Source organism: Sphaerodactylus townsendi, linkage group LG01 (genome assembly GCF_021028975.2).
Source record: "Sphaerodactylus townsendi isolate TG3544 linkage group LG01, MPM_Stown_v2.3, whole genome shotgun sequence".
Classification (NCBI taxonomy): Eukaryota; Metazoa; Chordata; class Lepidosauria; order Squamata; family Sphaerodactylidae; genus Sphaerodactylus; species Sphaerodactylus townsendi.
This window is the reverse complement of record NC_059425.1, coordinates 111354121-111379128: the sequence shown is the minus strand read 5'-3', so window position 1 is coordinate 111379128 and position 25008 is coordinate 111354121. Positions and strand designations below refer to the sequence as shown.

Genomic DNA, 25008 nt, shown 5'->3' with positions numbered 1-25008 from the left:
TGCACCAAGTCCAAGAGTCTCAGTGGGCTGTAGCAGCTGCCCGCCAGTGGATTTCCTGCTCTGCTGAGGTAACTGTCCTGGGGAGTTCATTTCCACCAGTGTATGGCCATGCTGCCTCCCAATGGTGATTCCCCCGCCTTCCCCTGGATTTATTTATATTTATTTTTATTTATTATTGGGTTTTGTATACCGCCCTACCCCCGAAGGACTCTAGGCAGTGCACAACAGAACTTCACAACACATACAGCAAAACCCATTACATTAAAACACAGCGGTCAATACAATAAAAGGGCGTCCAGCAATAAAACCCTTATTAAAACCCTTCTAAAGAGGGGGGAAGAAAAAAGAAAAGAAAAGATTGAACCTTAGATAGAAGCAGACATAAGGAGAATTCAGGAAAATTGTCTGCTTTTGTAAAATTGAATATCCATCTACGAAACTGAATCTAGTGAATTACTATGCTCTCCTCAGAATATGTAATTGTCATTAAAACTTTATTTTTGATCCTTCTACCTTTTTGTCCAAGTAAAAAATACTGCCCAATCTTTATTGTTTTTTCCCTTCTGTGACACTGTCACCTCCTCCTTTTTTCTTTCTTTGGTTTTACTTTTCCTTTCGCGGTGTGCACCTTCTCTCTGACAGTCACATATCAAACTGTGATATTCTCATCTGTGTAGCCTTTTTCCCTTGTGGCTTTTCACCCCACATCTAATACATACTTTTCCCCTTGCCATCAAGTCCAGTTGAGACTAAAGCTATGGTGTTTCTCCTGCCTCTTTCTCCTCACCCCCCGCCCCCAACTCCAGTCCTTTTTTTGCACCTCTTGTCTCTTCATTCATTTCAAGGTCTTTGTTCACTGTAATCTTTGTCTCTCTCCTTTTTTCTTTTATGTACACAGCTTTCTTCTGAAGCACTCATGCTATTTTACCGCTTTGTGGTCTTTCAGATTTATCTTCAGAAATTCATTCAGAACTATTTTGTTTCTTATCCTTAGTGTTTCAAGTAGCTACAAGATTGTAAAAGAAAAAAAGAATTATGGTGGGGAAATTTCACAGCATAACTGCTACAAAGCAAACTTGGAAGGAAAGGAGGGGACCACCTGTCACCCTACCTGCAGTCCTGCTTCTTGTAGGATGACATAGTCAATGAAAAGTTCATTGCTCTGACTGGATATGCAAATGACCATGACAGACGCTTTCCTGAAAATCTGTAGCCAAAACATTTAGCATTGCCCATAGTCTTGGTTTTAGAAGTGTCACTCATATTACTGTTGGGTAAGAAGGAAATGTGCCCTGAACTAGATGGGCCAGAGCTGCATCGTGGGTTTTTTGTTGGGCCCAACAAACCCCCCTCCCTGTAGCTATGCAGGAATGCACACATGAACCCCCACAGCCATGCTGACATCCCGCAAGACCCCGATACAACCCTGTGTGCCCGCGTGGCTATGTGGAAGTGAGCCAGAAATTTAAAAAACATGCAAGCGTGGCTGAAGCAAAAGTGCCTACTGTTTGCAGAACGGCGTTTTTTAAAATACTCACTCGTTTACCAAGTCACGCCGGTTTGGGGGAAATAGGACGTTGCAGCTTCGCTTCAGCAGTGGTAGCTGTGCAAAGTTTTTCCCAAAATGGTGTTTTTACCGTCCTCACACCATTGATTTGAGCCCGTGCGGAATTCGCCTCTGAGTGGCAATCATGCAGAGTTTGTAACAATGAATTTTATGTTGGTTTCAAGATGGGCATTTAGGCCCAAGTGATATCAGGAAGCATGGAAGTGTAGTGGGCAGAGGTGGGATCCAACCAGTTCTCACCACTTCTCTAGAAGTGGTTACTAATTTTTTCAGAGTGCCGAGAAGGGGTTACTAAAGCAACCTCCCTGCCCAATAGGGACTGGAGGTGCGTATGTGCAGCGGCACCACTGTTTGAATCCCACCACCATTGGAACCTGTTATTACAGTTTTTGGATCCCACCACTGGTAGTGGGTCAGTGTCCATGTAGACCAGGGGTAGGGAACCTGCGGCTCTCCAGATGTTCAGGAACTACAATTCCCATCAGCCCCTACCAGCATGGCCAATTGGCCATGCTGACAGAGGCTGATGGGAATTGTAGTTCCTGAACATCTGGAGAGCCGCAGGTTCCCTACCCCTGATGTAGACAATATTCAGATTCCAATGTCTAATGAAAATTGGTGCAATTCACTGAATACAACTGTGAAATAATGTTGCATGAAATGTTGATGATGTGACCTAGAGATTTTCATGCAGTACTGCATAAGTTTTTTTTTGTTAATCTTGACTTCCAACAGTTAATGTAATAAAAGATCGTAAACTATGCATTCATTGCTTCAAATACTGCATCTTTTAAAATCTTGTTTGCATTTAGAAGTCAACAGTTGTCTACCACACTAGCAATCATATTAAATATTTGATCCCAAAGCTGGAATTTCTCAAGTATCTTCAGGATCCAGTGTCCCATTACTGCCAACATTATGTACTTTAATGCCTGTAGGCACTGAGGAATAGAGATTACTGCGTTGAAGTGGGGAAAAATTGCACTGCAGCTTTTTTCAACGAATAAAAACTGCTAAACACATTAAAATACCATTTACCAAATAGCAAAACCTAATGAACATTGGAACCACTCACTGAATACAAATGTGGAATAATATTGAGTGAAATGTTGTGTGGGTAACCGTTTCTCATTGTTTCAGATTGTATTACAAAGCACTAGGAAGGGGCAATCTGTGGTTCAGTAGCAAATAGGATAATAAGAACACCAGCAAATTTTTGTGTTTAGACACCTTAAATTGTTTCATTGTTTCATTTACTCCTGGTCTTTAAAAATATTAGAAATTTCTCTCTAATTTCTACTAAACTCCGTTTGCCTCACATTAAATACAAGTCCACAATGAGACTGGAACATTATTTATCCCTATAGGAAAATGCAAACCTTTGTCCAGATCCATCAGAGCTAAAAAATATTTAGGGCCAGTGCAGACATAATTCTTCTGGTGTCTTGCTGTAAGAACATTTTGTGAATAGTGGCAAGAAACTGGACCTGTGTGAGTCATACAAGTGACATACTAGCAAGTCACCCAGTGATTGCTGCCAGGTCTAGCACAATGATTCCACCCTCAAAAGCCAGAACAGCCATGGAAAGTGCCCTTCCTTCTCCAGCCACTTTTACTGACAGAAACTAAGGCTTCAATTGGCAATAATGTTGTGGTTGCTTAGCAATAGCTACAAAAGGCATCTATTTCTTAAAGTTACAGGTACTACTTCGATTATTGGGAAAGGGTTAACTTAAGTCTTTTTTTTTAAGATTTCAGATTTTTCTGCAAACATTGGGCTCTTCTCCAGTTTATAGGAAGGTCTGTGTTGTGAAGGATCCAATCTGTAGATTTAAATATCTGCAGATTTGACCAGGTTGTGTATTAGGTATATTGATATATAAAGCAAAACACAAGGTCTGACAATTTCCAATTTCCAGGTTTCCTTTATGCCCAGAAATTTCATTGTGGCACCCCTAGTATTTTCAACTATATGATCTCTCAGTAATTTCCAGTTGGAATACTAATCTTATTTATCATCTTGCATCAGAATGCTTTGTTGTATCACATGTGATTACCTGTCTGTGGTGCTTGGCAACTGGTAAGAGCTTCAGGGGTCAGGACATGGTGTGTGTGTGTGTGTGTCATCTGCACTCTGGTGTCACTTCTGGAAAAATCAGGAAGTGACTTTGGTTAGCTATAGGTTACCACTTCTTCCATAAGTGACATCACCGTTCATCACCATTCAGACACCATTCAGATTAATTCTGTGTGCTTCTGTGCCCCAATAGCAAAAGAGTTTAAAATATTCTAGAGCTCTTCTTCTTGAACATGTAAGGGCTACTGCCCAACAGAGCAGAAGACCACTCTCAATTCTGCCTTGAAGTTTCTAGGTTCTGTGAAACCCATTCTGTGAACAAATGGAGATATAATCTGTCTAAAAGATTTCATTACTTTTTAAAGGATTTTTTTTGTCAATTCCTCAGTCTTGGCCTTTGACAAGAAGCCTGATTTTGTGTGTGTTTGTAATGGAGGTAAAAATATACAGCATGTGAACTAAGCAGAGTGCTATTGATACTTCTTATAGAACAGTTGTCTAATGTGGATATGTTGTTATTTAATCATGGATAGTGTCAAGGCAAATGAGAGAAAGACCACAGAATTAAAAAGCTATTTCATTTAAACCAATAAATAACAGTAGGCAATTTCAATGTTCAAGGTTTTCATCCTCATTTAGCTATAGAAACATGTAAGAGACGTACTTTACTCATGAATGAACTGGTAATCTCTCTGTTTTATTCATACACTCTAGGTTGAGTGGTGTCAGCCTGGAAGCTGCTGATCACTTTTCAAGTGGGCAAAAACATGCATCTGCTGTAGAGGCTTGCCAGTGTCCTCCACATTATTCTGGTACCTCTTGTGAAGTGAGTACATTAGTGTGCCTTAATTGATACATCTCCAATGCAGTAATACACTTGAAATTCCAAGGGCAGGAAGCAGGATAACAGAAGAATGAATTAACAATATATTTTAATTTTCTTTAATTTTAGATCACACAGAAATACTTCGTTTTCCTTCTATCTTGTAGGTTAGAATGTAGCTGTTACTCAAGGTTAATGCATTGCATGAGCTGGCTTAGAAAGTGAGCTGGCTTCTTTTGTTCCCGCACTCCTGCCTCACAAAAGTAAATTCCTTCTTCCAAACTGATCAGAGTTTTTGCTAACCAGTTTCTGAAATTATTGTTCCACCGGGCTTTTGGTGAGGCTGGCCACGGATTGGCTGCCCCCTCATGAGGCCCTGCCATATTTTGTCATTTCTGGCAGTGCCCCATATCGGTTCCATCTTGGGCGCTGCCAGCCCCTCCTGGCCTTAAGACCAGATGCCACCAACATGGGGTTCTAGACTGTTGTTATCTGATTTGTTATGCTGCACATTGAATTTTAAATGTTTTTAGATGTGTTTTAAGTAATTTATTGGACATTATATTGTATTGTGAACAAACAAATAAATAAATAGAATTGTATAACATAGATCTGAGTTTATGAGTTAAGAGGAGAGTTGGCTATTGTTGATGAGTGATGTTGGGTAAGGGTGTGAGAGAGATGATGATGCTCATTGGAACTGAGAACCCTTTTTTTTTTTTTTGAGGAATTTCCCAAGTCTTATGTGGGGAAGTTATGGAAATTGGTGCAACTTTACATAATTAGTACTAGTACTTGCCCTGCCTAGTAAAGGCACTGCTGTTAGCCATGATCAACATTGACAACAATATTTCCCTTTGTTGCTGTTAGAGACCAACCCTGAGCAGGTCTACTCAGAAATCAGTCCCTTATTGTTCAGTGCAGCTTAAACCTAGAAAAATGTTCTTATGATTGCATTCTTAATGTAGGAAAAGAAAACTTATTTCAGAAATAAGAATGGTGAGAATGTTCATGTGTTCCTGAATTGGGCAATGATACCTTTAGTACAGAGCCCACAATACAACTGGACCTATACAGACAACATTTTGTCAACTTGAAAATCCATTTGGATTTTTTCCTAATGGATTTGTGAAATAATTTTTCACTTTTTCTTCATTATGATTTTACACTGCCAATGCAGCATTTTCTCACTCATGGGCATTGTTTCAAAGGCAGTTCCACTCATGAAGTAGGCCATTACAGTGGAAGACAAACTTTCCAAAATTTCAGTCTTGGGAAGCTACAAATAATGCTAAATATTGTCTGAATAGCTGTTGTTCTGTTCCCCAAGTAAAACAGTCTTTGGTGCCCTGTACTCTGCCAGAACAGAATGGGAGATTCACAAGTAAGGTGTAACAGTTAAAAAAAGGAGAGGTTTTATCATAGAAGAATTGAGACCCAACTCTTCCCAAGGTCTGACTAAAATAAAGTACTTGCTTGACTGGAACAACTTGAAGCTTGAGACTTTGATTCTTGACTTCTTCCAAGAAAGTCCACTTTGTCTGTGCTTTCTCTTGGTTTCTTCAGTGTCCACTATCTGGACTCTACTTTTTGTAACACCTTAGACTTAATGCTCTTTATACACCTTAAACTTTTATACTCCTTATACACCTCAGACGTAAGAGGTATTGCAGCCTTCCAGCTCCACTTGTATCTTAGACTAAACTAAACTGAACAGGAGCACTACTGGTTAATGAAAGGAAGACTGCCTATAAAGGGCTTCTTAAAGGGACAAGATCTAACTAAAGTTGCCTCCCTTAGAAAACTATACAAAAGGAACTAAACCCATACTAACTGAAGGGATAACTGAGACTTAATAAAAAATAGTAAGAGCTTCTCTGAGGGCATGACAGGTATAACTGAGCGCTTGATAGTCACTTAGGGCCAAAAAAGAGAGTGTGGATCCCCTGATTCCCATTCAGGTTTCCCTCAACTACACAGCACCTGTGGGGAATGGCAGCACCTGTTTGTGCTTGACAGTGCTATCACAGGGGGATGAAAGACTCCTGCCTCCCTCCCCATGCCATTTTCTGGGTGGAAACAGCATGAGGATAGATTTATTTTCCCTTTTTTTGTAGTTCCATGTAGAATATTCCGTAGAATGGCAAAAACCAGGAAATAGCTCCTTCAGCATTCTTTGGGCACAGGAAAAAACCCTGGAGGGGGAGCAGAAGCTCTTCCTCAACCTGAAGTGGCATTCTGAACCCAAATGGGCTCTCTTATTTTTAAAGCATTCACCACACCTGCAGGGAACACTGGCTGAGTCCAGGAAACTGGGACCCAACTTTTTTAAAAAGTGTCTAGTTTGGTCTTTGAATTGGTAGTTATGCAACATCATTTTTGTTCTATAGCTGGGCATTGAATTTAATCTTATTTTTGTTTTATAATTCCCAAATATAGTTTTGCACTTTTTCAAAGTTTGCGTGATTCTCCATTTTTTTTCATTTTGGGGGATGTTTGCCATTTTGGGGGATTGGTTTAGAGAGGGCCTTATTGAAGGCAATAAATGTAACATTTCTATGTTTTCTGTATTTTTACTGAAACATTATCTAGCCTATATGCCCCCAATGTACATATATGCTTAACTGAATCATAAAGGTGCTGCCCATGGTAGCTTTGGATGTAAAATTCTTTAACAACAAACCCATGCCTCCAAGGAAGCATTTTAAAACACAAATGTTCTGTTTCACAATACAATAAGCAATATGCCATTTATGTAGGCACTCTAGGCATTTTCTTGTCAGCTCCTTTAAAACACATCAAAATTTTATTTATTTATTTAGGTCACAGAACCTTGATTCATAGCAAATACTCTTGCTTCTCCCTTGCATTAAATGTTAACACAAAAAATAGACCATCTAAAGACGGTTATGAAGGTTTTGTAATGTTTGAGAAACGTGTTTGACCTGAGAAGTACAAAATAAATGAGAGTATACACAAAGGAGCAGTTCCAATGTAGAATTTTAACACCATTTTTGTACCATGCTCAACTGAAAAAAAACTTCTCACAAATGTAAGGACAACATTTTTGTTCTGATTTTGGTTCACAGCTATGGCAGTTTACAACTATGTGCACAATCTGGATTCTGTGCATATCTGGCATACCACATATTTGACTCTTTTTGAAATTTGTCAAAAACAAGAGGTCCTGTGGCTGGGTTGGGGAAACTGGGGGACACCTTCCAACTCTTGTTGGGGTGCAGCTGACACCTTTGCTGACTGTCAAGAGTTTGGGTATAATATTTAATGCCTCCTTGTCTATGGAGGCTCAAGTCACAAATGTGGCCAAACTGCCATTTTACCACCTACACCAGGCCAGGCTACTGGCCTCTTACTTGCTTCAGGGCCTTTTCGGTTCTGACTCTGACCTGATGGACTGCTCTATCAAATGAGACCCGTACCCTGTGGAATCACAGTTCCACAGGACCTACAAGATGGAGCTGTTTCACCAGGCCTACAGTTGAGGGCAGCAATGGCATTCCAACAGAACTAGCCTCCCTTTTCCCTTCTGCTTCTTCTGTTTCCATTTCCATTCCTTCCTTTCTCTCTTTCCTTCCTTCTCTTAAATTCATTTCCCTTAGGTGGTTAGGGATTGGTCTTTGTGGTGCCTTTTACAATGGACTGATTGTAATTTTAATTTATTGTTGTAAGCCTCCCTGGGCCCACTTTGGGGGGAAGTGGCCTAGAAATTGAATTGTAAATAAATACCGTATATATTCGCATATAAGTCGAATTTGTGCTGAAAAAGCTCCTCTCAACTTATATGCGAGTCAGGTGAATTTTAAAAAATATTTTAGGGTTTTACTTTGTTGGCCACCAGGGGGCGCAGTTTTTAGACTAGTGGCACCAAAATTTCAGGGTTTTTTTTAAAGAGACTCTCCTGATGATACCACCCAAGTTTGGTAAAGTTTGGTTCAGGGGGTCCATAACTTTGGACCCCTTGAACCAAACTTCACCAAACCTGGTTGGTATCATCAGGATAATCTCTTGCTAATACCAGCCAGTTTTGGTGATGTTTGGTTTAGAGGGTCCAAAGTTATGGATCCCCAAAGTGGGTGCTCCCATCCCCCATTGTTTCCAATGGGAGATAATAGTAGATGGGGCTACATTTTGAGGGTCCATAACTTTGGACCCCCTGAACCAAACTTCACCAAACCTGGGTGGAATCATCAGGAGGGTCTCCTAAAGATACTCTGAAATGTTGGTACTGCTAACATAAACATTCCTCCCCTGACCAAAAATCCAGTTTTGAAGGATTTTAACTCTTGTGTTTTAGCTTGGTTGCTGGTTGAGCTAAGGTTTTTGTACTTTTAAAGTTATTGTTGAGACCATATTGTTTTTGTTGACCCTCTTTTCCACTTACAGAGCTAGTTTACTGTTTTTCTTTGAAATAAATGTTCAAAAACATTTAACCTACAGATGCCTCAATTAATGTAATTTTATTGGTATCTATTTTTATTTTTGAAATTCACCAGTAGCTGCTGCATTTCCCACCCTCGACTTATACGCGAGTCAATAAGTTTTCCCAGTTTTTTGTAGTAAAATTAGGTGCCTTGACTTATATGTGGGTCGACTTATACACAAGTATATACAGTAAATTAGGCTGTTGCTTTCTCATACTTCATAAACCATTGTTAAGTAAAAGAGTGGCCTTTCCTTCCAAGCAAATAATTTATACATCCAGTTCCTAGTACAACACAAAACTTCTAATTCAAGTAAAAATAATGATTTCATTGAATTCATATATTACACTAATTTGATATGACCATCCTGCTCATAATTTGAACTGGGTGAGATGATAAGCTATTGGTTTTACCTGACCTTACTAGATGCATGTCTTTTAATTAAATGGCAAGATTTGCAGATACTGAAAACACTTTGAATTGTTCAGGGAAGGACAGAAATGGAGTATGTAAACACAAAGTGTATAAAATAGTTTTATCTATTTTCATTTTGGTACAGCATTTTCCCAGAGATTTATTTGTATAAAAATAAACATAACAAATCAGACTATTTTTTGATTTCTTGCTGCCAAGTAAATACATATTTAATCTTGTTTGAGAAGACTCACAAAATAAGTTCAAGTGTTTTTGCAATCTTTAGTGGTAAGACAGCTTACTTAGGGAAGTGTTTTTAATTTATTTTAATAGATTTTTAATGTATATGCTTTAAAAATTTATACATCGTGAGCCATCAGGGTATTTATTTATTTAGTTTGGATATTTATACCTTCATTTTCTCCCCAGTGGGGACCCAGAACAGCTTACAGCACAGTTATCCTTCTTTATATAAATAAATGTATTTACTCATGCCTGATGAGAGGAAGTAATGCTTAATATGACAGAACTACAACATGGTCATTATAGTTGAGGTTGAGATATGCAGTCTCAAAGAGGTCTGAATTCAAATTTGGCACAATCCTTGAGAATCCATAAAGTTCACACATACATATTTTTTCCTTTTCTTAAAGAATGTTAACAGACCAGTTGTAACTAGCACAAGTTGTGCTTTGTCTGGAAAGTTCTCCAGGAATATCTGAACTTTCAGCAAAATAAAACTATTTGTAAAATTCATGGTTGTTAAAACTACTGCCTTGCATGTTATTTTGAAGTGCAAATAAAACAGTAGAATTTTTGCTGATGAAAAATGTCACCTTTATTGACAGATGCCATGATGCAATATATTGAATTTAATGTGATATATTTTTATGGGCAGACTCAACACATTTGTGCCCATTGACTATTTTGTATAAAGAGGCTCCCTAGCTGCTCAAACACACACATATCCATATATTGCTTCCTCATGGTGCAGTCTTACACCACTATGTAAAGAATGAAGGATGAAAGTGTAGCTATGTAGGAGCTTTTCCCCACTGTTGGTCAGTTGAGATGATCCATGCTGTTAAAACTCAGGGCTTTTCTATCTGTTCCTCTTAATACTGATTTTCTTAGGAGCTGTTGCACAAGCATTAGAATCAGTTTGGGCACAATTTGTCTGCACATCTCTCCTTTCTTTGCATTTTCACAGCTGGTGAAGTCAGTTTATTTTCTTCTGCACATGTCATCAATAATGAGGATTTTCAAGGGAGGGTGCTGACATCATTGGTGGGGTCATCAGTGGTACTAAAAAAGAAAATGAAATCACTTGTCTTCAGGGTGGGGGAAAGAGGGGGAGTGATTTGACCTCCGTAGTCCGATCATCAAAAAGCAGCCTGGAGATGGGTGAGAATGGGTGGGACAAAAAAAAACACACCAACAGAAACATTAAGCATGACGGAAAGAGTGACTCACATTGGCTTCCAAAAAAATATTGGGGGTGAAAGTGGTTTTTACAAAAACTGGAATCCTTCTCTGGGCGGGAGTGGACCAAATAAAAACTAACGCCACAAAAATTTGAACAGAAATGGGAGGATAAAGTGAATCAATATAGGGTCAGAACCAGTGGTGGGATTCAAATAATGGTTGTTTACAAGCATCATTTTAACAACTGGTTCTGCCGAAGTGGTGCGAACCTGCTGAATCCCACCACTAGTCAGAACCAACCAAAAAATCAGGTCAGAAAAGCCCTGTCTCCTTAAATGCATGTTCACACACATTCCCAGAAATGTGGAGCTGTCCCATAGGGAAGTGTCTCATACACAAAAAGGTTTCTGGGAAAGGAGACTATAGACCTAATTTCATTTCTTCTTGTGATTTATTTGATTGCTGCTTGATATCTTCTCATCTTCTCAGCATTCTTTAGGAAGAACAGCTGTATTTTATTGGTTTTAGGAAGGGATCAGAAATTTCTTGTTCTACTCTTTTTTAATGCTAGTGTTGGATCCATTCCCTACAGATACACAGTCCATTGCACAAAGCACCAGACGGCATGAAGCACAGTCTGTTACAGAACAGATGGCTGGTGTTGGATTAGGGAAGGCAGACTCAGCTTAAAGGAGGACAAGCTGAAAAAGTTTGAGAAACACTGCCTTGTTGGATTCTCTTGTTTCTTTATAAAGTTCAGTCTTGTATTTTCTTGGGAGTTCTTTTCAATGCCTTGTGAAATAATTTTTTTAATGCCTGGAGGGACCTTTGGGGACCTATGGGGACAAATCCGTGCTGACTTCTTTGGATCATCAAATTGTCTTTCAGATACTTACAGACTGATTCCTTTATAATCTGCTGCAGTATCTTTTCCAGGACATGTGTAGTGGGATCCAGGATCTCCCGCTTCCTTTGCCTCATTCCCCCTTGGTCTTTCACTTCATGGGATAGGAAGAATTTGTTGGAGTAGCTGAGATCCTCCCCATCCTTGAGGGACCTTTCCTTTCCCCAGGGTACCTGGATGTGGGACTCTCAGCTGGCTATCAGCTCAGACTCTCTTCAGGGTCCCGGAGTTTGCAGCTGTTTCCCTTTCTATCTGTCTGACTAGTGTCTTGGATCCATCCCTGGGCTTGGCCATTGGGAAATTTTGTAATAGAGTGGTTGCCTCCTTCAGAATATTGGGCTTGCTACAAGCCACCCAATTTCCAGCTCAGAGGGTGGGAGCAATAGGTGTTCTGGCACCACTTCTTCTGTAATGTGTTTTTCCCCTTCTGACAACAGGCATAGCCACTGGAAGGCAATATCCAAGGCCTTAGGCCTGTCTCATTTCTTGTAGTTTGTGGACTGAAACCCCTGCCAATATGTTTCAGGTGCGATCTCATAGCATTCCAGAGTACTGTAGTTTGCCCCACTGCCCTTAGGAAGGGCCACTTGAGCTTCCTCCATCAAACAGAGGCCTATAATGAAAACATACTGCTCCTTGAACCACCTAGCAGCCTCCATAGTGTGCTCAAAAGCCTCAAAATAGGTGTCTATGATGTCCTCTGGTCCCAGTTTAGTTATGTGAAAGAGGCTGGTTTCCCAACCCCAAGAACTCTCTCCTAGAGATTGGGATTGTCGAGGCCCCTGTGCATCTGTCCTAGGGTGTGGCACACATCCCTGATGAGGGTTGCTTGCACCTCTTGTTGTTGGGCCACAACATTTCTCAGAAGACATGCCTGTTGTTCTGCCATCCACTGGGGAAACTGGGTGAAATCCATTTCTCCTACTAGGACTTCTGAGGAGTTGACAAACTGATCCTCGAATGTTGCCTCGAATGTGGGCAACTGCACTTGTCTGGGTTGTAGGGTTCTGTGTCAGCTGTCTACCCTGCTGGGAATGGAATCTGTGGGAGCGACTTACCTAGGATGTGGGTAATGCCCACATTCCCCACCACTTTGTCAAAATTGCTCTGCCTTTCCACTGTGTTCTTCTTGGCCATCATGGCCCTTTCTCACTTCCTTATCCTTTGAACAGACTCAGAGTGGGCAGAGCAGAGGTGTACTGGTAATGGCGACATAGGGTGACCCATGTTGCCGGGCACAAATTATTTGGTCACATGGGGCTGCCAAATCGGGCCCAGGCACTGTCCCCCCCACCTCCTGCCCCCCGCCCCGCCCATGTCATCATCCATGTGTAATGGTTGCCGGGGCCTGGTAGAGACAGGGCCACACCCCCAGAGCAATGTGGGGGACATGGCCACACACCCCCAAAACCTCCCCTGGCCTCAGTGCTTATAAAAGCAGCTCTCAGAGGCCAAGAGATGACAGTCTCTGGGGAGGGCAGAAGGGACTGCCGGCTGCCAGCTCCCTGGGAGCCAGGAGCAAGGGGGGTGGCAGCAGGGGACAGATCCCCACCCCGCAGGCGGGGCGTGCCCAGACACAATTTGTCTCTGGGTGCCATCTCTCCCCGAAACGCCTGTGGGGCAGAGAGAACAGAGTCAGGCTCTTTTGCTGCCATAGCATCTGCCTCATTCACCTCTGGTTGCTAAGGCTCCTTGGCTAAGACACTCCCATCTCCTTCCTGACTGGCACCTCGCACGTGGTATTTATCTTCTTCTTTCTCCAATTCCATTGTGTCTTGCTTCTCACATCCCTTTCTCCAGGTGTTTTCCATTCCCTAGGTGTTCCATCCTCTATTACGGTGTCACCTTTTCCCTATTGCATATGGCTGTCCTGTGAGTGTTCTTGCTCTCCCTTCTTGTCCCCTGCTAGTGTGATGTTGGTCTACCCAGGTATGGTTGCCTATGAGTAGGCCTCCCTTGCCTTGCTCCTCCCTTGCCTAGCCCACCTGAACTCCTGGAGGAATGAAGAATGGAGATTGCAGCCACAGCAATTTCCCTGCCTTCCCCAGCCTTTCCTCTCCAGCCTTCTGGGTCCCCTGGTGGCAGCCTGTATTCAGATCAGGCAGTTAAGTGTTGGAGTCAGGGCCATGCTTGGCATCCTTGGCGCTCCCAAGAGCAGCAAGGCAGTCTCCTCTCTCTTGGGGGAGTCTGGGTTCAGCAGGACTTGTTGGGTGAGCTGCAGTAGGTAGAAAAGGTTCTGGGACAAAAGGGGAGGAGGAAATGAGCTGGTGTCAGGCCGTATGTCAACAGAAATCTGAAGACTGTGCACATGTTTTGGATATGTGGAGTCCTATGATGGTATTATAGGACAATGCCTGGTAACGGTTGAGTGACAGCACTTAGACCACCTTGGCATACCAAAGCAATTGAATTAACTACCTTAGGGACTATGAGTTCTTCAGGAAAAGTGTAGTGATTTGACAGTAGAGATCTTTATATTGAATTGCTTCTGAAGTTAATGTATCTTTTTAGTATCATGATGATAAAGTAACAAGTAGGGGTGAACAGGAAAGTTTCTTTTACATTATTCTGAAAGGACAGCAAAAGGAACAATAGGCTTCATAAAGAATAATAGAATATTTCAGCAAACCTATATTTCAGCTTCTTGTGGTTTTTACTTTATGCATAAAATAGCACACAATTAAAAGTGAATGGTGTTATGGTGTGATGTGGAAGTATCTCTACTGAAAAGGAAGATGTTGCAGAATTTCTTAAGAAATAAAAATGATTTGGAAAGGACACATGAAAAGAATACATTTAAACTAAATGGAAAGGTGCATATTCCTGACAGAATGCGTATGTACACCATAGCTGCGAACTAATTCAGCAATTAAGGACATTTATTATCCAGAATAATTATGCCCAATACACCACTGTTTCCAGCCTGCTTGGTAGCAATTTCAAATGGGTGAATTACGCTGAATAGACTGTTCTGATTAACTCAAGGACATTTTAGTTTTATATTGTCTGACATGGCATGAAGCTTGAAACAACATTTCTCATTTCATTAGTCTTGCAGAAATGGAATTTGAACCTTTGCCAATTTAGAGGGATATCATATCCATACTTCCCTGCAGAATTTCAAGCCAACACTGCATTGTGTTTGTTTTTTAAATTTTGCTTTCCACTATCCCCTCTCCTTCCTTCTTTTATCTCAAAGTAAAGCAAGGGGAAGTCCAAACAAAAAAATTAGAGTTTTTACAGTTCAATTTGGTATTTTGAATAATTACTGGAGTTTGTAGTTTCCTCGGTACAAGTAATTTGGTCTGCACTTCTGAACAAGACAACTTAAATTTCTGGACTGCTGAAATTTGCTATTTCAAGAATAGATGCCTAAAACAATGTTCACATTCAATTCCACTTTGAAGATATATCCAAAAGAACACTGTCATGACAGCTGTATTTAAAATCCTTTGCTTAAATTTTGTTTAAAAATCTCCTCGAAATTAGTCTATTTTTCCTCACCAGACTTTAGAAAATCAATTTCATTTCTTTTTTGTGCATTTAGATTCCTAATAATAATGGCTAATGAAATTATTTAAGAGTTGCAACAGAAGTGGCTGGTGGTTTGGAACCATGTTTTCCAGATAGCACTGTAACAAGTCCTTTACTTACCAATTCAGTCTTAAGTGACATTTTGCATTTCCACTGAAGTCAGTAGGCTAGGAACGGTGTGGCTGGTTTAGAATTGACCTGTTAGCTGTGTGTTTTGCAACTGAATTTAGAGCTATTTGCTAAATTCACACTCCTAGTAGTCCCAAATTACAAGGTGAAAGCAATGCTAAATTCTAGTTTTTCAACTGACAGAACAATTTAGATTACTTCAAGCAGCTCTAATTTGGCTGAAGTTAGCCATGACTAAATCTGAAATCCTTTGTATACTTGAATAAATTGAACAAAGTGAAGCTTACTTCTGAGTAAGCATGCATACAATTGGGCTGCATGTACATCTGAGATCTGTGGTGCTTTTAGTTAGTCAAGATTAACATCGTTTTTATTTCAGTGTGATTTTGGCCCCATCTAGACATGTAGTAGAATGAATGGGAGAATGTTGAGGTGCCATTTCAGACTCCAGTGAAAGATAATGATTGATCATATTTTTATATACTACCCTATGTAAATCCAACAAAGGAAGAAAATAAGAGTAGAACCTTTGTCCATGCTACACAAGTTTCCTAAGTGTGTGGAGCTTTTAATACAAAGGAAAATTCAAAAATGGAATCCATCATTTGCATTCTCAAGTGGTTACAGTCCATTCTGACACTTCAAGGCTGTGCTGTTACCATTTCATTTCACTGTGTGTGTAGATTGGTCTTTGGGAATTGCTATAGTCAAGATGGGGACAGTATATTACACAGCTAAGATTTTTAAATCGTACAGATAAACTGTAAAATACAGATAAGACATGATTAGAAACACTTGTATCTTATATATATATTCATCAGGGACCCAGGATTGGATTGAGGTCCTTGTTAAGTCACAAATTCAGATATATTGTCATAAATTTTTATTTACTGCCAAATAGGATGTAACAAGGCTATTGGAGAACTAGGCAAAAACATTTTTAAGCATTTGATCTTGGTAGAATTTGCTTCTAAACACTGACTTGGTGGTTCTGATTTATAGAATTCTACTAGTGGTTATCTGTAGGGATATTATCTGGAAGATATACTACATCAGTGAGAAGAACAAGAAAAATGTAGCCTTTTATACAATAATGTGGCATCTACCTAATCTATCTACACTTATCCAGTGCTTTCTGTATATTCTTCACTATGGTATCAGTGTACTGTATCACCCTGTAGAAGCAAAGCTAAAAGAAACAGAGTCCTGGATATCTATTTTGAGATTTCTTGTTGGTTGTAAGTGAAGTAGAATTGGTAGGTACCAATGCTGACTGTTAAATGCTGCAATTCAATTTGGATCATAAGCTCTTTGAAGTGAAAGAGACAGAGAGAAGTTTGAGAGCTGGGGAAAAAAAGCAACGCTTCACATCAAAGGATTTTTTTTCCTGTTGAGATGTTCTGAGCCTTTTGGCCTCCTCATTTCTATTCATGGTGTTTTTTCAGTAATACAACAGACAATTTAGGCAGCTAATTTACTGATATGTTACTTCTTTTGACTCTTCTCAAGCTTTGAAATATACTTGAAAAGAAGCTGAAATATGTTTCTTTGACTCATAATAAAAGCATGGTTCAACTGCTGTAACATAGGCCTATATTTTAAAAACTCTTTCTAACACAGAGTACCCTACAAAGTGCTTTGATCCCCAGCACAGTCTTGTAGGTACTGTATGTGATGTAGTCACTTTGCCTTTATGGTATGTATAATAATTTCTTTTGTAACTAATACAAGTCCTATAAATAAAGAAGGTCCAACATGCTATAAATATTCTGTTCCTCCTTGCCACGGTGTTATCAGAATTATCGGCAATGCAGATAAAGAGCTGTATTGGAAAAAGTAGAGCTGGAAAATAGTTCAGAACAATCACACAACATCAGACTCCTGATTATGGTTTTGTAGTGAACAGTTCCCTGCAGACTAATTCACTCCTTCTCACGTCTCATGTGGAATCATGCACTCCTTTCTACTTCATTTTCTTATAACTGATAACAATGGTTTAGTGAACTAACAAAATCCTGCTGCAAATACCCAACAGAAGTACTTTTATTCCTATTATTTTCTCCTGTCTTGCAATTTTTCTGCATACTTACATATCTGTGTTATATCTATGGAGTATTTCACATGGGTGGATTCTGCACAGCAAATGTGAAATGGGTTGCAGTCATTATAAAGGAACCCTTTTTCCTTTTTCGTATTCACATTGGAGCAGCAATTGGAGCCCATGGAAACAATCTGGGTTGCTTTCTCACCTTTGCATGGAGATGCTTCTCTCTCTTTTTAAAAATTTCCTGCAACACATGTGTAGCTGCACAGGCATACATAAATGAAACCCGCAGCCATGCCGATCGTGCCACAATCCATTTGGCCACACCTGCTTAGCTGTGCATGCGCAATATGTAAAATAAAAATAAAAAGGGACCTCCCTGCAGTGGCAGGACAATAATGAATGTGTTGCTGTAGGTGGGTTGTACTCACTTCCATGAGGAGAAAACATGCTTGGAGAACTTTGTCCCCTGTGGGGCCCTCAGAGAATCTGTCCACAACCTGTTGGATGATCTGCACAGAATGGCAGGCAAGCAGATTCTCCCTGATGGTGGATGCAATGGAACTTACAGTGATTGAGTGGAAGGGAAGGAAATAAAGTGTCTCCTGTCTGGTCATTCATGCAGGAGCAACTGAAACCTGGGATTTTGCAAAAGAATCACCAGTTTAGCAACTTTTGAAAATCCTGAGTTGAGGCCAGACTTGTTTTGGAATGGGACCTGTGCGAAGTCCCCTCAAAAACAACAACACCAGTTTGTACAATGCCCTACATTCATTATATTTGGCCTGTGTGGAATCCACCATAGTTTTTGCTTTTCTGAATAAATTCAATGCATATGGAATTCAATAAAGCAGCAAATATGAATATGTGGGATAGCTACTTTAGCTAGCCATGGCTATTTATTTTTATTAAATAATTAAAATAATTGCAAGTGCTGATTGAAGTAATTAAAAGTGCTAATTGCAAACTTGCTGTGGTTGAAGAGCACATGGAACACAAACATTTCAAAGAATCATTCAGGTAGACTTTGAAATCTAATTACAAGATTCCTTGAATCTGATAAGTTACTTTAAACGCTGCAGACTTACATGTACAGGGCACTGTTTTAACAGAGAATAGTAATAGGTATATAGAAGAAGAAGAATTTGGATTTATATCCCCCCTTTCTCTCCTGCAGGAGACTCAAAGGGGCTTACAATCTCCTTGCCCTTCCCCCTTCACAACAAACACCCTGTGAGGTGTGTGGGGCTGAGAGAGCTCCGAGAAGCTGTGACTAGCTCAAGGTCACCCAGCTGGCATGTGTGGGAGTGCACAGGCTAATCTGAATTCCCCAGATAAGCGTCCACAGCTCAGGCAGCAGAGCTGGGAATCAAACCCGGTTCCTCCAGATTAGATACACGAGCTCTTAGCCTCCTATGCCATCCAAAGATAAGTATTTTGGCATTCATAGATAGTCAGACCTTATAATTGAAGGGGGAAAAAAGAAATCTGCTATATAACTGAACTGTAGATCTATATAACTGAACAATGAATGTACAAAGGAAAAAGAGCATTGAAATATAAATTATTGATGCATTTAAAGAGTTTGTAAGAAAATCTCTTATCTGATACTAAGAGCAAAAAAATGAAATGGTAAATCAGAAGATGGTTCACATGATTAACTTTTGCTGGTGAAGTAGGAATGCTTTCCTCAATCACTTACATTGATATGGGACTTGGTTTAGAAACAAAAAGGTCTTAATTGCCTGGTAGATGATTTTTGTCAGGACTTAGGTTGAGATAATATATCCCTGTAGATCCATATCTTTTAAAGCTGAATATTGATTTATTGAAATATACTCCAGATGGATTTGCCCTTGAAAAGGATTGATGAGCTGCAACTGTAAAGAAAGCAGGTTGCTCTATGAGGGTGAAGGGAGAAATGTCTTCACTCTCCCTAAAAAACATTCCTGTATCTTTTTTGTTCCTTTGTAGCAATTAGATGTCTATGAGCACATGCAGGCATCCATTAATGGGATGACGAACTATTTATCTTACTGCAACCTACAGTTCTAGTTTATAATATTATAAAATAGATTTTTGTGTCTTCTCCTATCTATTAAGGTCTGCAAGGACAACACAGGTGGCCCATACTGCGACAGATGTCTTCCTGGTTTCTATGGAGATGCTACTATAGGGAAACCTGATGACTGTCAGCTGTGTGCCTGTCCACTGAGTATCCCTTCAAACAAGTAAGTAATAATTTCAGAGAAGGAAAAATTACATTAAGCTATCATCAGAGCATCTTCGATTAATTACTGGCAACCTATTAAAATAGACCAGAGGTCTGCAACCCGCGGCTCCAGAGCCACATGTGGCTCTTTCGTCCTTGTACTGCAGCTCCACATGGCTTAGGTCCTCTCAACCTCCTTTGGAGAGTCGCCCTAATGGGAGTCGCCCTAATGAGAGTCGCCCTAATGAGAGTTGCCCTAAAGGGTTAATAGGAAAGAGTCCCCATTCCTAGAGAGGCACAGCCCAAGACTGCTATCCCAAACCAATTCCGCCTTCCCTGTCCCAGCTGCCTGGTTGGCTGATGATGGCAATGGCGGTGCAGGGCGGGGGCAGAGCACCACTGGTGGATCCTCTTGAACAGGTGAGCGGAGGGAGTTGCAGGAGTGCAGATTTTCAGCACAATCCTAACCTCAGTCTGCCCCCCTTGAATGGGGGGGTCAGGGGTTGACCCTGCTTTGGGTGGCCTCATTTCCCCCTCCCCCAAGTCCTTCTTGGGGGCAGGACCACATGGGGGACCCTAGCAGCATCACCTTGGGTTGCAGACCCCCCAGCAGCCCTGCTATGCTCCAGGGGTTTTCCTGGTGGATGGCAGCCTGGCTGAGTCCAGGTGAGAAAGACAATATCAGGTTTTAAAGGAGTTATTACCTGTAGCCCTGCAAGACTGCACTCATCGGGGCTGTTTGATGGGGAGGTGGGGGTGGGTGGGAATTGTTTACTTCTTCACTGCCAAGGAGGGCAGAAGCGCATGGGGAAAGCCTTACACATGGAGCTTGGAAGGTTTACTTCAGAGTAAGCCAGTAGAGAGTAAGCTTGGAAATCATGGAAGGGAGGAAGGCCAGGATCATCCTCAACCATGGTTGTCGCGGGTTGCCAACTCCCGGCAGGCAAATCCCAGGATATGTGGGGGTAGATTCTCAGAAGCTGTGGCTTTTGGGACCAGGGCGGGGGCCACGCTCAGTGAGGAATATGGCTGTCGAGTCCACCCTCCATGGCAGACATGGAGGTCTGTTATTATTTTTTAGGAGTTCAAAATGTTCAAAATGTGTTCTTTACGTAAATAAAATATAATTTTCTCTGTAGCACTTCATGGATTTCATAAGCAACATACTATAATTGTTTATAAAAAGCGTAAAGGTAAAAAAATATATACAGTGTTTTCTTCATTTTAAATGTCAAAAAGTATTTGCGGCTCAAAGGGTTTTCTTTTCCATGGAAAACAGGTCCAAAAGGCTCTTTGGGTGTTAAAGGTTGCTGACCCCTGAATTGGACCATATAATATTAATATACAATGAAAATGCAGTTCTAATATTTTCTTTCATAGATTCTCTTACAGCACAGAGTAAACCTTATTCAGATATTCAAAATAGTGCTTTTGAGATCCGCTTTCTAAAGCTACTGTCTTTGCCACTCTACAGGAAAGTTCCATAGAGGCATAGAGGGAAATGGAAATGTCTGGAATCTTGGCCCTCTGGAAAGGATACTGCATTGATATGGCTAGGAGAAACACTAAACTAGGAACATGAATTACTAGGTTTTTGAGCCTTTGGGCCATATTCTTCATAACGGTTTTTTCAGTCGCTTTTCCAATTACTTTGTCCAAGAAGTATTTTGTCCTCCATTGGCAGGATACTGGAATAGGGAAAGGGCACCTAAGGAACCATCTAGGCACAATAAGGCTACCCCCTTGCAGGGGAGACGTAGCAACTAGGTAATGTCTCTGGTCCAAGAAACATAGCAAACACAGGTTAATTCATACAATGGTCAGTACGAAGTACTTGAACTAGCGAGACTCTCAGTTAACACAGCGTCTTAAATATTTATAGGGGGAAGCAGCTCCACTCATTCTTTATGATGTTTCTGGTGGTGGCAAAGTAAGTAACATAGCAAAGGTGCACAATATGATCACAGTGTAGATAAAGGTTTGCTCAGGAACTAGCAGTACAGCCCATTGTGGGGGAAAATAGAAAAGAGGGGCCAGAAAGTATTTTCCCCCTTAGTGGGCTTGGTCTTTGGGGGGTGGAAGAGGGCAGGTTGGGAAATGGGGAGGTCCAGTGGGGAGGATGGGTGGCTGTACATGCCCCGCCAGGCCTGGCTTGGCCTTTGGGGGTAGGAGACAGTGTGCAGGGGAATGGAGAAAGTGTGCTGATGAACTTAGCACTTGCCAGCTTCTCAACCAGTTGATCTAATTGTGGGGTAGGATAAGGGTCCAACTCTGTCACTGCATTCACTTTTATAAAATCCACACACAACCGGTATTCTGGAGGATCACCCTCAGCCAATCTTTTCTTTTGAACCAACACAATGGGAGCCACCCACCGGCTCTGGCTTCGCTCTATCATACCCCGCTTCAGCATCTGCTGAATCTCCTTTTCCACTACCAACTTCATGATGTGATTTAATGGGTAGGGATTTGTCTTAATTGAGGCAGCCTCCCCCGTGTCAATATGATGAGATATCAAATGTGTCTTCCCTGGCCACTTGATAAACAAAGGCTCAAAACACTCCAATACCTCCATCAATTGCTCCTGTTGTTTTTTACTCCAATTCTCAGAAACCTGAACCATGCTAATGTCAGCTGAAGAATCAAAGTCTCATTTGTCTAGCTCTGCCATTTCCACACTTGCCTGCATAGCAAAAGTTACCCCCCACTTTATCAAAATAAGGCTTAGTCTGTTAGCATGAACGTTTTTTTGCAAACCTTCATTCTCCATTTCCTGAACTACAAAATTATCATTCAGTAGAACTTTTACCAACCACAGCCAATTTAACTTAGCACTGAGTAACAACATCTTGTCAGAAAAAACGAACTTGCGAAGTCTGGCACTCGCATCATAATACTCTTTCTGCTTTTCTTGAACTTGTTTCAAATTCTCACCAGCTAATTCTCTCACACTCTGCAAAGTCTCCTGAAGCTGTTTGAAATATGCACACACATCTTTTGGACCACTGCCATCAGTCAGCCCCTCCCAATTCACATGAGCCAAATCCAACGGACCCCCAATGTCCCTGCAAAACAACAATTGGTTTGGGGAATAGCCTAGACTTTCCTGAGGTACAACCAAAAAAGGCACAGCCTGATCCAAGGTATTCTTATATTCTTGTACATATGCTCTTAATAATTTCCCACCATCTGAACATATCTTTCAACCAAACCATTTGCAGAGGGATTGTAAGCGACCAGAGGAGTATATTGTATTTCAGTAAGTTCACAAAATTTCTCCATTACCTGAGATAAGAGATTTGGACCCTGAACTGTGATCTTCATAAACCCATAGGTGCAAATAAACCCATTTGATGCAAATTAAATCAAAGCTTTTGTGATACGCAATGGTGAAATGTTTCTTAATGGAATTGCACAAGGATATCTTGTAGCATGGTCCACAATGATCAAAATGTATCACTTCCCAGTACTACTTATGGGTAAAGGTCCGGACCTAACAGACCCATCCTGACCCTTTGAAAACATCTTGTCAGTGACTACTGGAAAGGGTCTAAGCTCACATTTAGTTTTTTCTCGGAGGTATCCCACATGTTGCCATGTATAGCACGTTTTGCAAGCTATTTTAATTGCATTATGCACATCTGGCCAGTAAAATTGTCTTTTTACCTGCGCCAGCGTTCCTTTTACTCCGATGACCTGACATTGGAATGCTGTGTGCCAGATTTAAGACCTGTTCTCAGTAACTCTGAGGGAGGACTAGTTGTTTAATTACTTCTCCCTGATTCATAGCGCTGGCTGGATTGTCTCTTGAAACCACAAAAGGAGAAGTTTTTATTTTCTCCCTCATTTCCTCAAGGATAGGACATGATCGCTGGGCATTCTTAAATTGTTCAGAGGCAGTGTGACTAAAATCTTCTGGAAAGCTTGGAGGGTTAGCCTTTGCTGGTAAATCTCTGTTCTCACCTGTGGGCTTGTCAACGCCCCCCCCCCCCGCATTCCCACACAGCTTTTCTTTCCACCCAACCAGTTTCTCTCCTGTCCGGTTTTAACTCAGCTTTCTTTTTTGGGACCTAGTAACAATTGGATTAATCTTTCCAGTCATATAAAGGAGATCAGCTCCCACAATAAAATCCACATTATGACCATCAATGATTTTCATATCACCACTTAACCCATCCAATGTTATATTAATCTTAACCAAATCCATATATTTAAATGGAGACTCAAAGGGAGAAATCTTCACCTTCCCCATTATTTCATGCTTAACTGACTTTAACATTTTTCTATGTATGGAACTTAAATCAGCCCCAGTATCCACACTTCCCCACATTTTTAAACTATCCCCACAACCACAGGCTTATGCTTAATTGCTCAACCCAAAGTCGTTGCTTAGCTGGAACAATTTTTACAATGTCTACAACCTGTTGCCTTCTAATATCAGCAGATGCAATTTAAGCAAGAGGTTGTGATGAAGTCTCACCGGCTATGGCTCTCTGGGCTATGACTGCTGGGTTGGGCCACAAATGTGAAGCTTTCTTCCTCTCCGCTGTTTACTCGCGAGGAGGCTAGGGAAGTTTTGGAATCTTCCCAATCCTTTGTTTGATAGGACTCTCTGCCCGCCATACCACTGTACCTTGGCTGATTTCAGGAGGGCAGGACATTGACTCTTAGAGTGGCCAATTTGATTACAATTGAAGCAAGTAATTTGTTTTGGTGTTGAAACACCAGCTGGCTTTGCAGCTTTAAATGAGGCATCCTTCCTAAGCTGGGCTGGTTTAACTCCTTCTTTACTGGTTTCTGCCTCCCGGGGTGGTGGTTTAAAGTTGCCAGGTTTTCCAGGAGCAAAGCAGGATGATTTTCTCTCTCTCAACTTTATAATAGCCATATGATCAGCAAAGGCTGCAAGGTCCTGTAACTCAGTGGTCTCTCTAGCCTGTACAATGGCTGAAATATCTTCTGGGAGGGCTTGAAAGAATTGTTCCCTCACCACCAAATTGCAGGCGGTGTGATTCAACAGCAACAGCTCTAAACCATTGCTGTGCTGTTCTTTTAAGTCTAGCCATAGTAAGCAAAAAAAATCTCTTTCCCCTTGGGAAAGCTCTCTTCAGCTTGTCTCTTTATTGGGTTTCATTTTTGTCAAAGCGAGCCAAAGCCAGCACTCTGAAGTTCTCAAAAGTAGCATCCCCAGTCACAGTCAGCTCTCCCAACAGCTGTGCTAAATCTCCAGACACGCTGGGCCATAGAGCTTGCATACGATCTTTCCAGGGGATCTCATTTGTTATTAACGCAGCCTGGAACATGGCCAAGAAACTTTCAACCGAATCACCCATTTAATATTTTGGGAAATGTCTCTTTTGCCACTCCAAAAATGACTGTTTTACCTTGTCTTTAGCAAGAAGATTCATAGTTGCTTGTTCGTTCTGCTTGAAAGTCTGCA

The 25008-nt window shown here is 41.0% G+C and overlaps 1 protein-coding gene across 1 annotated transcript in view; it reads left to right on the top strand.

Moving 5' to 3' along the window:
• The window catches only part of LAMA2 (laminin subunit alpha 2), a 549054-nt gene that overhangs the window by 298677 nt on the left and 225369 nt on the right, over positions 1-25008 (top strand). The window contains exons 15-16 of the mRNA XM_048490901.1: positions 4359-4470; positions 19463-19590. Coding sequence (XP_048346858.1) covers positions 4359-4470; positions 19463-19590 — 240 coding nt within the window. The remainder of the gene's footprint in view (positions 1-4358; positions 4471-19462; positions 19591-25008) is intronic.